Consider the following 16,792-nt stretch of genomic DNA (forward strand, 5'->3'; position numbering starts at 1 on the left):
CTTGCTTCTTGCCCTAATGGCAGCCGAGCATTCTGGTCTCTTGCCAAAGCTATTGGCTGCAACTTTTGCCCATCTCTGTTCCCACCTCTGTCCAAACCAGATGGTTCTGTTGTCACTTCAGCCAAGGATAAAGCTGACCTGCTAACATCCCATTTTTCTTCCAACTCATGTATTAATGATCTTGGTAAAACACCTTCCACCATTCCCAACATGCTCCATTCAATGCCTCCTGTGGTCTTCTGTCAAAAGGATGTCAGAAGGATTTTGACGAATCTTGATGCTAAGAAAGCTCAAGGTCCCGATGGTATTTCTCCATTTATTCTCAAAGCCTGTGCTTCTGAACTTACTCCTATTCGTTGCCGCCTTTTTTCACTTTCTTATTCCAAAGATGTTTTTCCTTCTGCTTGGAAATTTGCTCATATCCAGCGAGTTCCTAAAAAGGGTGACAAATCCCTCCCATCCAATTATCGTCCCATTGCAATTACTTCTACTCTTTCAAAAGTAATGGAGAAATCAATTAACCACCAACTCTTAAACTATCTAGAAACCTTCCGTCTGATCAATGATCGCCAGTATGGATTCCATCAGTATCGATCCACTGGTGATATTCTGGCTTATGTTACCCATTTGTGGACTAATTCAATGGAAAGGTTTGGTGAAACACAAGTAGTTGCTCTTGACATCTCAAAGGCTTTCGATCGTGTTTGGCATAAAGGCCTTCTTAACAAGCTTCCATCTTATGGGAAAAAACAGTTGGCAAACAAGTTTGCCAACTGTTTTTTTTGTAATTGGTTATCCAGTTTTCTCTCTGATCGCTCACTGAGGGTGTGGTAGATGGCTCTCTGTCTTCTAACTTCTCCACCAATGCCGGTGTCCCCCAAGGTTCAGTTCTTTTCCTCTTGAATATTAATGACCTTCTTCCATTGACTGGAAATCCTATCGATAGTTTTGCTGATGATAGCACATTGCATTCCACTTTCCATTTTGAGAAACCTTGCCCTGCTCAATCAGCTTCAACTTCTCGAAAATCTGCCACCAATTGCTTAAATGCCGATCTCCAGTGGGGCAAAAAACAACTTAGTTGATTTCAACCCTTCTAAAACTCAGTCTTGTCTTATATCTCGCAAAAAGGATTCTCCTGCTCCTATTCTCTTTGGTGACACTCCGATTTCTGGACAAAATGATATATCTCTTTTGGGGATTACCCTGAATTCTAATCTCTCTTGGCACAAGCATGTTACAAATATTGCTTCTTCTGCATCTAAAAAACTTGGCTTTCTCTTTCGCTCTCGGTGTTACTTTTCTTCCAAACAGCCGCTCACTCTGTATAAATTGCAAATCCTCCGTACCATGGAATATTGTTCCCACATTTGGGGTTGTGCCCCCAAAACTTCTCTCAGGCATCTTGATTCCATTCAGAAGAGGGCAGTTATGTTAATTAATGATTTATCTCTAACAGTCTCTCCACTCGCTGTCTCATAGACGTACTGTTTCTGCTGCATGCCTCTTCTACAGATATTCCAGGGCACTGTTCTTCTGAATTGGCTTCTATTATTCCCTCTCTCTCTCTCTCTCTCTGAAAACAGTCCGAACATGTGCCGCCACCAGCCAACATCCATTTACTGTGCAACTTCAAACTCACAGAACCAACTTTTCATCCTCCTCGTTTATTCATTCAACTGCCGTTTTCTGGAACGACCTTCCTTCATACATATTTCCTGAAAATTACAGTCTACAGAAGTTCAAGTTCAATGTCAACAAATATCTTCTTTCATCTTCTCAACCTTCAACCCAAGCACAGTACTAAGTACTATAGGTTCTAATACCTCATGTTTGGGGACTACATACATATTATATATATATATATATATATATATATATATATATAAAAAAAAAAAAAAAGCGAACAGAAGGCACTGTCGTGAATAGGTCACATTTTGAGAAATTACTTTCGGTTCCTGTGCAGTTTTTTTGTGTTCTTGTGTTTTTTACGTTTTAATTAAAAACAACTGATTTATGTTGTATCAAGAAAATGTAAATATGAGATTGTTTTAATATTACTTTTCACTCCGACTACTACTGAAATTACTTTATTCTTAGACAATTGTGAAAGTACTGTATCTCAAAAACTAGAACTAATAAAAATTTTCTGAAGTCATATTCATTTTTCTCAATTCAAAATTAGTAACATTTGCCTATTTTAAGAAAGGAAACAAATTGAAAGAATTTTTTTGTTGAACAGTGTTTTCAGGTAATACAGAAGCCTGTGGCATATATAAATTAGTCTGTAATCAAATTACAAAGGTGGTTAGGCAAACTATGGCAGATTACAAGAAATCTCTGGCAAAGAATGCCAAGAAAAGCAGCAAAGACTTCTGTGCTTATATTAACAGTAGAAGGAAAGAGTTGAATTGCATTGGGCCACTTGATATCAGTAGGTTAACTGTTAATGATCCTTCTCAGGGTATTGACAAATTGAATATGTATTTTGCAACTACATTCACACAATGAAGAATTCTTTAGGGGAGAGATTCCAGAAGTTCATCAAACTCTAACAAGGAGCTAACTAACTTTGTCATAACTGAAAGGAAAGTGAAAGAAAAATTGTTGAAGCTGAACATAAAAAAGGTGCCTAAAGCAGGTGGAATCTATCTTAATATAAGTTTTAATTATATATAACTTATAATTATATTAAGGGAGGCAGCAAAGGAGGTAAGCAAACTCTTAGCCTTAATTATGAAAGAATCCTTGGATTCAGGGCGGCCCCTGTGGACTGGGGGTGTACGAATGTAACCCCAATTCATAAAGGGGAGTTCAAAAGGTAAAATGAGAAATTACACAACTATAAGCTTAATGTCTGTTCCAGATAAAGTAATAGAGATACCGGTAAAAGAAGTAATGCACGATCAATCTGGATAGGAATGCAATTATACTGCAGTCACAGCATGGATTTGTTAAGGGGCAGTCTTGACTAACCAACCTTATAGGTTACAATGATGCAATGACCAAGGAATTGGATACAAAAAATAAATTATATCATATACTTGGATTTCAGGAAGGTTTTTGATACCGTTGCACATAAAAGACTGCTGTACAAACTGGAGAAATTTACATTAAGAGCAAGTTACTTACTGCTATGATTAAAGGGCTGTTTAAGTGGAAGACGACAGAGAATGGTTATCAGTGGGCTCTGCTCTTTATGGATTAATATTATTAGTTGAATCCCCCAGGGTTCGGGGTTGGACCTATTGTTGTTTTCAGTATTCATTAATGAAATTTGTGAAGGTATATCAGCCTTACAAAGGTTGGCAGGGTCGTTAACTAATGTAATCTGGGTGAGCTACTGCAAAAAGACCTAGGAAAATTGAGTCAATATGCTATGAAATGGCAGTTGAAATTTAACATTGAACACCCTCTGTTCGTTCAAAATACCTGTCCAGCTGCCTTAAATTTATTTAAGCTATCAACTTCCACAACAAGGGATGGAAGTCTGTTCCACCAACCAACTACCCGCTGGCTAAAGGCAAATTTCCACACATCTATCCTACATCTGTCTTTCCTCAATTTGAATTTATGCCCTCTCAGGTGACTATTCTGAGCAACAGGCAGTGTCCCATCAGCATTGAGCATGCTCAAACCATTCAGGGTTTCACGAGGTGATCTGATACACCTCTATCAGATCACCTCACCGGTGCCTAGTCTCCAGACACTGTAATTTGCAAAACTTACGCCTTTCCTCGTAAGAGCAACCCTTTGTTCCATTCACTAATCTTGTTGCCCTTCTCTGTACTCGTTCAGCAGCTCTACATCCTTCCTGAAATGAGGCCTCCAGACCTGTATACAGTACTCAAGGTGTGTCCTGACCATTGCCTTATACAAGGGAATAATCACCTCCTTATCCCTGCTGAAAAATTCCTGTATGTCATTGACAAGACACCATGAGCTACTCTTGCAGCTTGTCTGCACTACTCAGAAAGCTTCATATCTGCCTGCACAATTACCCCCAGGTCCTTTTCATTCTCCACCACTATCAGTGTAGTACCACAGAGTTCATATGTTGCTCTGGGGTTACTTTCCCATATGCAGTTGTTGTTGTTATTTGGTTTTTAGGAGCATTAGCAACTAAGGCCATATTGCTCCAGGATATGCGGTGGTCATTCCCTGACCTTTCCGCATCCTCCGTATTTGGTGGTGATGGGCTCGACCCCCGGTCTAATCAAGAAGCGTGTGCTACACACTGCTGCTCCTTCCCACCTGGCCCATATGCAGTACTTTACATTTGTCAATGTTGAACTTCATTTGCCACCTCTCAGCCCATCTGCTCAACCTTTCCAGATTCTGTTGCATCAGCATACTGTCAGTGTCCTTAACAACCCTGCCAACCTTTGTATCGTCTGCAAACTTGGACATTAAGCTTGATATACCATCATCAATATCATTTATAAATACAGAAAACAGGATAGGCGTGAAAGGGATCATTCGGTGGGTGGTTCTTACTGCTAGGGTCAACTGTGTTCCAATAACTCTCCCTCCCTTTGGTCCTGGGACGGGATCAAGCCTTATTGGAAACGTGGGTGTGGTGCTCCTAAGCGAACTTGGCGTCCCATTCGTGTACGCAGTATCTGCTAGTTCATGAGTGGGTGTCCCCTCGTTAGGGCTCCGTGGTGGGTGAGGTACTTAGGGCCTCGGAAATTTTTATCTTACTCCTATGAGTAATTTAAATCCTTCTTCTTCTGGGGCCCTAACAAGGCCCCTACCTAATCGAGATGATAGCACAGATAACACCTCCGTTAAAAGAGCCAGAACTGAGGACACACCACCATCAGTGATGCCACTTTTCCTCATTCTCCATTCCACCGGAGAGCAGTCAGTCGGAAAGATGTCGCCCTTCTTTATCCAGAAAGGATTAGAAGGATTCCCAGGTTCACCAAAATCCGTTAAATGACTGCGTTCCGGCGACCTTTTGATTGAAGCTTCCAGCACCAAATAAGCAGCAAAAATCTTGAACTCTACATCCATAGGGGGAATACCTATCACCGTAACCCCCCACAAAACTCTGAATTCTTCACAAGGTGTTATATCAGAGTGGGACCTTCTTCATGTGTCTGTAGACGAGATCTATTCTGAATTAAAAGACCAAGGAGTGACAGCTGTCGAGAGAATATCGATACGAAAGAATGGGAATCTCGTCCCTACCCGAGTTCTTATCCTCACATTCAACACCCCACGCCTCCAAGTTCCATCAAGGCAGGCTATCTAAATTGCACAGTGAGGATTTACATTCCAAACCCACTGAGGTGTTTTAGATGCCAAAAATATGGCCACTCACAAACATCTCGTCATGGTAACCCTGCCTGTGCTCGATGTTGTGCTTAAAGACCACAAGAGCAAGGAATGCTCAGCTTCAAAACCAACCTGTGCCAACTGCCAAGAAGAGCACCCCGCCTATTCTAGAGCATGCTAGTGGTGGAAGGATGAAAAAGAAATCCAAAAATTAAAAACAGAGCTGAATATCTCCTACCCAGAGGCCAGAAAATGTATCCAACCAATATATAGCGGGAAACCTTCTTATGCCCAGAAGGTTTCTGCTAAGTGCACTATCGGTACACAAACTAAGATGACTGTACCACCAAGACAGTCATTCACTCCGATTGCACGCTATTTATTGAGTCCACAAAAGCCCACCAAAAAAACAGTCAGCTGCCACTCCTATATCCGTACCTCCTAGTGCTCAACCACTACCAAAACAAAGTGGTAAAGAGTCACCAGTAATAACAGAAACAGTGGATGTAGAGAACAAGGAGTTACCAGATGAATCAGTCTTGGAACTCTTTGCAGAGGAAGAAATGGACATGGGACAGCATCCATTCTTCCCCAAAAAAAGATAAATCCAAGACTGACAAAAGTAAGCCCTCAGCACCTCGGAAGCTGCCTGATGGACCCACCAAGCCAAAATAATGGCTAAATTTCTAAAATGGAATTGTCGTGGATTCCAGCGAAATACAGATGACATCAAGGCCCTCCTGCAAAAGCACGAGCCAGTTTGCTTTTGCTTGCAGTAGACTTATTTAAAAGCAAATGATAACCCCACCATGCATAACATAACATTTTTTCGTAAGGACAGAATTGCGGATGGTCCTGCTCATGGAGGAGTGGCTATCCTTGTGGGCAACCAGACCCCAGTTCAGCCCTTGCTAATTACAACTAGCATAGAGGCTGTTGCAATTTGCCTTACAGTGGGATTTTTATTAACTGTGTGCTCTATTTATTTGCCACCTGGGACTGACATCTCCCAGGAAGACCTTGATGATCTTGTAACGCAGTTGCCTCCCCCGTCTTACTTCTCGGGGATTTTAATGGACATAACACCCTGTGGGATAGTGCTAACATCAATGGGAGGGGGACGAGTCATAGAGCGTATGCTCTATGACTCTTTCTCTCTCTCTCTCTCTCTCTCTCTCTCTCTCTATATATATATATATATATATATATATATATATCTGCTTCCCTTCTCTACTCCCTTCACTCACTTGGGAAGTGGAGGAGAACTCATACGGAAGTGATCACTTCCCTGTGATAACCTCGTTACACAGTGGGAGACCGTGTCTTCCTTTCAGGTTACCACAGTGGAAGACAGATCAGGCTGACCATGCTGCCTTCCAAAATCAGGCAAATTTTGACCCCAATACCGTCAGTCAGAAGCCTATCAATGATGCAGTAACGTACATCACAGAAATTATTGTCGAAGCAGCTGCGAATGCTGTCCCAAAAACATCTGCCCGGTTTCCACCATTTCCCAAACCATGGTGGAATTCACAATGCACAGCAGCAAAAAAGGCACAAAACAAAGCCTGGGGGATATTCCGACGATATCACACCACGGCCAACCTTATAGCCTTTAAACGCGCATGAGTCAAAGCAGGCTACATCTGCCGTCAGAGTCAAAAGGAATCGTGGATCCTTTTTACTTCATCAATTACTCAATCCACTAGTACTAAGTTGGTCTGGGACAAAATCCGGAAAATGAAGGGAAAATATACATCCCACAATTCTTCAATCCTAGATTATAATGGATGCACTATTGCAGATCCAACTGCAATAGCCAATTCTCTTGGGAAAACATTTTCTAACATCTCTGCGACATCTTCGTATTCCCCAGAGTTCCTGGTCCTGAAACATAAAATCGAAAAACAAGCACTTAATTTTAAGTCTAAGAGCGTCTATCCCTACAACGGGGTATTCACTATACAGGAACTGAAAAGAGCCCTCACTCTTTCAAAGGCAAGTGCTGTTGGACCAGATGGCATCCAATAGCACTTGCCTTTGAAAGAGTCGTGAGGAATGGTGAGGTTCTTAGGAGTAAAATAGCACCTTGCTTTATCCATAACCCTATCAAAGAATTTTTTATTTTGCTGTATTTATTTCATGGTTTAAGTGTTTCTTTAAATTTTAATTTAAAATGAAATAAATAACCATGTCTTTGTTCCCTAATAAATTAAACAAGTAAAACTTGATAATTCTAGTTTCCTGGTTTTATGAGATTTTTTTTTGTATAGAAAGAATAGATACTAAGAATATTAGGAATGAACAAAACTTTTCAGAGGTTAGCAGTTTTAATTAAACTTTACATAAATTAAATTTTATGAAAGACAAAGTCCCATGTCAAACTCCTGCTACTTGAGTCAGTTGTAGCTCATATTATAAGACTAAAGCAGAATGATGAAGTAGTTACAGAGTGTTAAGATAAAAGGATTAATAGGATAAGCTGATATGGATAGAGTGCATCTGAGGAAAGAGATACATTAGGTTAATTTTAAGGCAAGGTCAAGATTGCCCAAAATGTAAGTGGAAGTTAGCTAAGTAGGAACTATGTGTTATATTGATGAAATTGTTATTAATATATCACTCACTGCTTTCTTCTTAAGTTGTATATATGTGAAAAGTGATATCCATTTGAGATTGTTATCCTCTCATCTCCATAGTAAACAAATTTGATCAATTTTGTATTATTGATTAACACCTTCAATGCTTCCTGAATGCAGATATGCAGCTTTGGATTTTAATCTTCTTGGAGGGGAAACACTACTTTTAGTACTTTTTCTTCCAGTGTGACAGAAGAAAAACCAGATTTTTTTTTTTTTTTTTTTTTTTTTTGTAGCTGATGAATATGCTATATTTTTGAAGCCTTCGGTAGAAAGGACTCTGCTCAAACTAGAGATGAAGCCGTGATCTGAATCTAGGTATTGATCTGTATCATTTCGAATACCCAGACCTTCAATACTGGCTTTGACTCCAGTTTGAGCTTATCCTTTCTTCCCAAAGCATTCCCTTCGATAAGTACACTGTCTCACCTCCCACCCATTTACCACTTTTTGGAATCCAGAATAGCCATTAATTGGTTTCATGATTACTTCACTTCAGTTCACACTGTAACTTAGATCCACTGGGCTATATTAATTCATTTTGCTGTACACTCTAACCATTCTTCACTGTGATATAAGGAAACCTTATCTACTTTTAAATATATTAATGAAATCTGTGTGTTTCTTTTACCATTTGCCAAAATATCTCATTGTGTGATGTCTTTTAATTTTGTGCTGCTTAAAAACTTCAGTGACAGAAACAGACGTCTGTCAGAAACGTCTGAGTTTAATTGAATGTTGATTAATTGTTTATGTTCATCAGCTCATCTGTATGTTATTATTATGAACATATTAGGACATAACTGCTTTCTTTCTGCCTATATCACTAAAGTTGTGTTTCTAAAATAATACAAAAATTTCAGGGAGGACCGGTTATGTACCATCTAAATGCAGTGTTAGTTCATCTAGGACCAAGTTGTAATTCTGGTCATTACTTCTGTTATGTTAAAAATTCCAATGGTTATTGGTATCTAATGGATGATGCAAAGGTAAGTTGAAATATTTTAAACTGCAGTAATAATTTTTTTTAATTTTATGAAATTAATATTAAGTATGTTTTTCATTAATATTGAATTCTACGAGGGGGTATCAAAAAGTTTGCACCCTTACCTAGAAATAATAGCCCTAGAAAGGCAAAACTTCACAGGAACTTTAATAATCCTTTTCTATGTACTCTCCATGTATAGTATCACATTTCTCCCATCAGTTGTTTAATGCCTTGATCATAGAAGTCTGCACTTTTTGCCTGAAACCACGATTCCACTTCATTAATGACTTCCTGAGACAAATCAAAGCAGCGTCCACACAATGGTTTCTTCATTTCTCGAAACAAGAGGTCTGACAGTGCTAGTTCAGGAGAATAGGGTGAGTGCATTTTTCAGTAGTTCGAAGCTGCACTGGGCAACAACAAACATGGTGGTGGAGACAGCCATGTGAGCTGGTGCATTGTCTGACAGAAGACGGACACCTTTGGTTAACATTCCATGCCTTTTCATCTTCAAAGCATCGCGTAACTTTTTCAAAATATTTCTGTAGTATTCTCCAGTAAGTGTGGAACCACGAGGTAGGTAATTTGTCAGGATAACTCCTTTTCTGTCCCAAAACATGGACACCATCACCTTCTTCGCAGATGGAGTGGTCTTTGCCTTTTTGGGAGGAGGGTGGAGGTGTGCTTCCACTGTTTTGATGTGTCTTTAGTCTCTGGATCATACTGGTACACCCAGCATTTGTCATTTGTCACCAATCTTAAAAAAAGTTCTCAACGTCCGCATTACACAAATCCAACAGTTGGCGAGAACATTGCATTCGACATTGCTTCTGCAAAGGTGTCAGCAATCTTGGAACCCATCGTGCAGAGACCTTAGACATGTGCAGATGGTCATGTAAAATGCTGTGGGCAGATCCATAACTAATTCCCACTGCATTTCTGCTGAAATGAATTGTTACACATCTGTCACTGAGCATGATCTGCTCAACCGTCTCACTGTCTGTGGATGTTGGTGGCTTCCTTCTCTTGGCTCGTCAAAGACACTTGTACAAACCCGGTGGAACTCCTGTTTCCACTTTTTTACAGTGTCATAGGATAGACAATTCTGCCCATACACAGCTTTCATTTCTTCATCGATTTCCTGAGCTTTCTTGCCCTGCAAATGCAGGAACTTAATCATTGCTCGATACTCCACTTTGTCAATCATTGCGTCCTTCCTCAGATTCTGGGCTCAACCTCTGGAGTACGATCACCTACGGGAATGAAATTTCACATTGTAGTTATTGAATATGTAGACAACTTATATTGAAAACGGCATCTTCCTACTGATGTTTTATCTAGATCAGGGTATGAACTTTTTGTTACCCCCCTCTCTTAGCATTAGCATTAGCATTAGTAGAGGCATATGATGCAAGAAAGCAAGCTTATTCAGCATCAGCCAAAAAAAAAAAAAAAAAAAAACCCACTCCCATTTCACCCCTCTGTTCGTTCGAAATACCTGTCCAGTTGAGCTTTAAATTTGTTTAGGCTATCAACTTCTACAACAAGTGATGGAAGTCGGTTCCACCAACCAACCACCCGATGGCCAAAGGCAAATTTCCACACATCTATCCGACATCTGTCCTTCCTCAATTTGAATTTATGCCCTCTGAGGTGATTATTCTGAGCAAGATGAAGAATTCCATTGGCATTGAGCATGCTCAAACCATTCAAAGCCTTATACACCTCTATCAGATCACCTCGCCGGTGCCTAGTCTCTAGACTGTAATTTGCAAAACTTAAGCCTTTCTTCGTAAGAGCAACCCTTTGTTCCATTCACTAATCTTGTTGCCCTTCTCTGTACCCGTTCCAGCAGTTCTACATCCTTCTTGAAATGAGGCCTCCAGACCTGTATACAGTACTCAAGATGTGGCCTAACCATTGCCTTATACAAGGGAATAATCACCTCCTTATCCCTGCTAGAAAAATTCCTGTATATCATTGACAAGACACCATGAGCTACTCTTGCAGCTCGTCTGCACTGCTCAGAGAACTTCATATCTGCCTGCACAATTACCCCCAGGTCCTTTTCATTCTCCACCACTGTCAGTGTAGTACCGCAGAGTTGATACGTTGCTCTGGGGTTACTGTTTCCCATATGTAGTACTTGTCATTTGTCAATGTTAAACTTCATTTGCCACCTCTCAGCCCATCTGTTCAACCTTTCCAGATCCTGTTACAGCAGCATAGCGTCAGTAGTGTCCTTAACGACCCTGCCAACCTTTGTATCATCTGCAAACTTGGACATTAAACTTGATATCCCATCATTAATATCATTCATAAACACCGAAAACAACAACGGACCCAACACTGAACCTTGAGGAACTCCACTAATAACATTAGTCCACGTTGAGCAGTGTCCATTGATTACCACTCTCTGTCTTCTGCCACTCAACCAACCCCTTATCCATAGCAGCAATTTGCCTCCAATGCCACATTGCTCCAATTTGTGCAGCAGTCTTCCATGTGCAACAGTATCAAAAGCCTTTCTAAGATCCAAATACAGTAAACCCCCGCTATTCGCGGTATCTGTATTCGCGTATTCGCGATCGCCGATTTAATATAAAATGAAACCTAAAAAATGTGAATTTTAAAGCGCCGTGAATATTTTCCCCCATAAAAAAAAACATGGACGTGGCTAAAATTATCTTTTCCGGTAAAAACAGCGCTCAGTGGGTGGGGGGAGACGAGTGACAAAATCGCGAGCGTGGATGTTTCTCGCTAATCCTTGTTCAGTATGTGTTATTCGTTTGCCATGGAAGGTTTCGTCGTTTGCTTTTAATTTATATGCTTATAAATTGAATAAATTTATCAATTTATAAATTGATTTGCTTACAAAAATGATAAATCTACTGTTTTGCAGTGTAAAACGGACTTTTTCGAGTGTGTTAACGGAAGAAAGTGACTTTATTGTGGACAAATTCTTTCTAACCCCTACAAAAATATGACTACGAATAACAAGAGAAATGTGAAAATATCAAAGGTGATGACATTAGCGAATAAAATTGAGTTATTAGATAAAATTTCTAATGGTAAAAGTGTCTCCTCAGTGGCAAAACATTATAAAATCAATGAGTCAACGGTACGATCAGTCAAGAAATCGGAAGAAAAAATCCGCCGTAGTGTCCGTGAAAAAGGCGCTAATTGCTTCAAAAATTTGCTCTGTAACTCGTGATGTTAAATTAGAAAAAATAGAAAAGGCTTTAAACATGTGGATAGAAGACCGAACTCAAAATAAAATTCCGTTAAGTTCACTCATCATTCGTGAAAAGGCAAAACTCCTTTATCAACACTTTAGCGAAACTGGTGATAGCACTGGCGGGATAAGTTTTTTTGCTAGCAAAGGCGCTGGTTTGAAAGATTTGTTTGAAATTTCTAATAAATATTACATTTAATATTAAATTGTATCTTATTTTCATTTCGATGCCATATGCTTGCATTTCACTATGTACTGTCTATGTACATAGTCATATTATGAAGGTACATATAATACATACATAGAAAGAATTTTAGACTAGTTTTTCTTATATATTTCATACTTTGGAATGGAACCCCTTTATTACTATGGGAGCCATAACTCAGTATTCGCGTTTTCGGTATTCGCGACATTTCTCAGGAACGTAACCCCCGCGAATAGCGGGGGTTTGCTGTATATAATATCAAAGTTATTCCCTGCATCCAGTTCTTTTGTGGCTACATCATAGTATCCAATCAAATTGGTCAGGCAAGACCTGCCCTTAACAAAACCATGCTGCGTCTGAGCTATAACTGAATTCTTGTCTAGATGATCCTGCAGTGCTTCTTTAACCAGTGCCTCCATTAATTTACCTGGAACAGAAGTTAAACTAACAGGTCTATAATTACTTGTCAGCCTTTGATCCTCCTTTGTGAATTGGGGTTACATTTGCACATCTCCAGTCTATGGGTACCTCCCCTGAGTCCAAAGAAGCTCTCATAATTATGGCTAGGGGTTTGCATACTTCCTTTGCTGCCTCCTTTAATATAACTGGATAGATCCCATCCACCCCAGGTGCCTTTTTTATGTTTATCCTCAACAATCTCTCCTCCACTTTCTTCTCAGTTATTACAAAATCATCCAGCTCACTGCCAATGTTTACTTTACCTACATCATTCTCCTTCCTGAATAACTCCTCATGCGTGAATGTAGATGCAAAATACTCGTTTAGATTGTTAGCCACCTGAGCAGGATCCTCAACTGTTGAACCATCAATATCCAGTGGACCAATCTGATTCATCCCTTTCCTTCTCGAGTTCAAATATGTAAAGAACTCTTTTCTGTTTTTCTATGCATCCTTTGCCAAGGATTTTTCGTAGTCTGCCTTTGCCTGCCTAATCTCCTTTGTGACTTGGTTACAGACCAACTTATATCTATCATAGGCTTCCATGTCACCCATTAATTTGTATGTATCCCATGCATTTTTCTTCTCTGCCACATGTCTCATTAATTCATCTGACAACCATTTAGGCCTAAACCTTGAACAATATTTCTTAGTTGGTATGTAAAGCCTGGTAGCCTCCAAGATTAGTTCCTTGAATGTTTCCCATTTTGAGTTTGCAGTTGGTAACATCATCAGTTGGTCCCAGTGTGTTGAAGTGGGATTTACTCAAGGAGGTAACTACCATCAGAGGTAAAGGGAAGGGTTTTTGTTTTCGTAAAGGCGACTATGATGGTCTGAGACAGTATTTAAATTCTATACAGTGTGATCACTGCCACCTAGTGGTTCATTTATCTGCAGATTCTTAATGCATGAAGAATCACTACTGATAATCAGATCAAGAGTATTGCTCCCTCTTGTTGCCTCACGAACATGCTGATGTAGAAAACAATCATCCAATAAATCCACAAAAGCCTTGCTAGTGTGCGAGTGACCAACCCACAAATTCCAGTCAATATCTGGGAAATTAAAATCCCCCATTATAAGACTCTCTGATTTACTGGCCCACTCTATTTCCCTGTACAATATCTTATTATACTCATCAGAGTCATTAGGCCTATAGCACACTCCTACTCTCAATTTTGATTTCCCTATGCTTATGTCACACCAAACTGACTCGACACTGCCCTGTCCATCAATGTCGACTGGCTTCACTTCCTTGGACTTTATGTGTTTCTTAATTAATAGCATAACCCCTCCTCCCCTCCTGTCCTGTCTATCCTTTCTATACACAATGTATTCCCCAAATTCCAGTTCCGCATTACTTATATCTGTGTGACACCACGTCTCTGATATCCCAACAATATCTGCCTTTGATGTTTTGAGCAATACCTCAAAATTCATCAAATTTATTTACCAAACTCCTAGCATTGGTGTACACGCAGGTATACATGCACCTGTTTCTATTCTTAGCTACCCTAACACAACCCATGTGTTTACTTGTACGCAATGACTCCCAGCAGTCTCTGAATAGAGACTGCTGCATCTTGTTTTCCAGGCTACTCATCATCATCATCATCAGCCATTTTCAATCCACTGCAGGATGAAGGCCTCTCCAGCAACTTTCCAATTCCTTCTGTTTTGAGCACTGGCCATCCGTTTACTACCCAAAAACTCATGAATTTCATCTATCCATCTCCGCCTTTGTCTTCCAGGCTACTGCTCATTCCAATGGAACAAAGGTCCATGATGACCAACCCAAATGCATAATTAATAAGTGGAAAGCAAGCAGTTCTTCCACATCTCAAAAGCATAAATGTGGTGGAAAAACAATACTTCAAGAGCAAAGCCACTATACTCTAAGGAGGACTGTATGGAATAATAGAACATCCAGTGTGCAGCAAATAAAATCTGAATTCAACCAGGCCCACAACTGCACTATTTCAACTTGTACCACGCCCATGGAAATGAACCTCCTTTGTAACTTGGTTGCATATCAACTTGTATCTATCATAGGCTTCTGTGTCATGTGTTAATTTGTAAGTATCCCATGCATTTTTCTTCTCTGCCATATGCCTCATTAGTTCATCTGACATCCATTTTGGCCTAAACCTTGAACAATATTTCTTAGTTGGTATGTAAAGCCTAGTAGCTTCCAAGATAAGTTCTTTGAATGCTTCCCATTTTGAATTTGCTGTTGGTAACATCATCAGTTGGTCCCACTGTATAGAATTTAAATACTGTCTCAGTTCATCGTAGTCGCCTTTACGGAAGCAATAACCCTTCCCTTTACCCCTAATGGTAGTTACCTCTTTCAGTAAATCCCACTTCAGCAAACTGTGATCACTGCCACCTAGTGGTTCATTTATCTGCAGATTCTTAATGCATGAAGAATCACTGCTGATAATCAAATCAAGAGTATTACTCCCTCTAGTTGCCTCCCGAACATGCTGATGTAGAAAACAATCATCCAATAAATCCACAAAAGCCCTACTAGTGTGTGAGTAACCAGCCCCCAAATTCCAGTCAATATCTGGGAAATTAAAATCTCCCATTATAAGACTCTCTGATTTACTGGCCCACTCTATTTCCCTGTACAGTTCCTTATTATACTCATCAGAGTCATTAGGCCTATAGCACACTCCTACTCTCAATTTTGATCTCCCATTGCTTATGTCACACCAAACTGACTCAACACTGCACTGTCCAGCGATGTCGACTGGCTTCACTTCCTTGGTTTTTATGTATTTCTTAACTAATAGCATAACCCCTCCCCCCTTCCTATCTTGTCTATCCTTTCTGTAGACGTTGTACTCCCCAAATTGCATTTCTGCATCCCTTATATCTGTGTGACACCACGTCTCTGATATCCCAACAATATCTGCCTTTGATGTTTTGAGCAGTACCTCAAATTCATCAAATTTATTTACTAAACTCCTAGCATTGGTGTACATGCAAGTATACCTGCACCTGTTTCTATTCTTAGCTACCCTAACACAACCCATGTGTTTACTTGTACCGCAATGGCTCCCAGCAGTCTCTGAAATACCATGCATCTTGTTTTTCAGGCTTCTGCTCATTCTAATAGAAGCAGTGCAAGAATCTCTTTCACCTCTGCCAGTGGCTACTGTCAATCTATTGGTCTTTGTCTCCCCCCAAGCTAGCAGTTTTCCGACCCACCTAACACTGCCTCGATAGCATCAGCAAATATTCTTGCACCCTTTCTATTTAAGTGTATCCCATCCCTGTAGAAGCAATCTCTCCTGTTAACAAGTACAGTCCAGGCTGAAAAAAATTCTACCCCTTGAGCCTTGCACAATCCCTCCAGGGCCGAATTGATCGACAAGGCTCTCATCATATACTCCCTCCTATCGTGTCTGGGCAGAATTGCAGACACTTTCAAGTTCAACCCTAATTCACGGCTTTTTTTCAACAGTGACCTGTACTTGCTAAGTAATTCCGCCGGTCTTACTTTGATATTGTAAATATCAAGTTTTATGAAGAGAGAGATCTAAACATAAGCTGTTAACCATCAAGCATTAATTAGCACTGGTGTATGTTGGGGAAAGAAAGAAAGAATTTTTTTAATCATTTCACAAGTTAATTTCTTGTGAATGTGTGTGGGCTTTCTGTAGTGAGCTTTTAATAGGAGGTGGGCAGCAACCTTGGAACCCATCGTGCAGAGACCTTAGACATGTGCAGATGGTCATGTAAAATGCTGTGGGCAGACCCATGAAGTGCAAAGTGAGCTTCTGTTTCAAATTTTGTAAGTTTTGTAAAAATGAAAACTTTATACTTAAAATGTTTTAAATATAAATTTTTTCTTAATTTGACTTGATTACACATCATTAGAGTAAAATTATTGCAAAATATGAAAAAAATTACCTTTATATTTTTTTAATGTCAGTAGTTAAAAAAATCAGTTCCTTATAAAAAATAAAACTTTT

The 16,792-nt window shown here is 39.7% G+C and overlaps 1 protein-coding gene across 1 annotated transcript in view; it reads left to right on the forward strand.

Annotated features, from left to right (window-relative positions):
- The window catches only part of LOC150076378 (uncharacterized), a 458,875-nt gene that overhangs the window by 256,364 nt on the left and 185,719 nt on the right, over positions 1 to 16,792 (forward strand). Inside the window, exon 10 of the mRNA XM_090387340.1 lies at positions 8,786 to 8,911. Coding sequence (XP_090243466.1) covers positions 8,786 to 8,911 — 126 coding nt within the window. The remainder of the gene's footprint in view (positions 1 to 8,785; positions 8,912 to 16,792) is intronic.

This window comes from Mastigoproctus giganteus, chromosome 13, assembly GCF_048544385.1.
Source record: "Mastigoproctus giganteus isolate SK-2022 chromosome 13, ASM4854438v1, whole genome shotgun sequence".
Taxonomy (NCBI): domain Eukaryota; kingdom Metazoa; phylum Arthropoda; class Arachnida; order Uropygi; family Thelyphonidae; genus Mastigoproctus; species Mastigoproctus giganteus.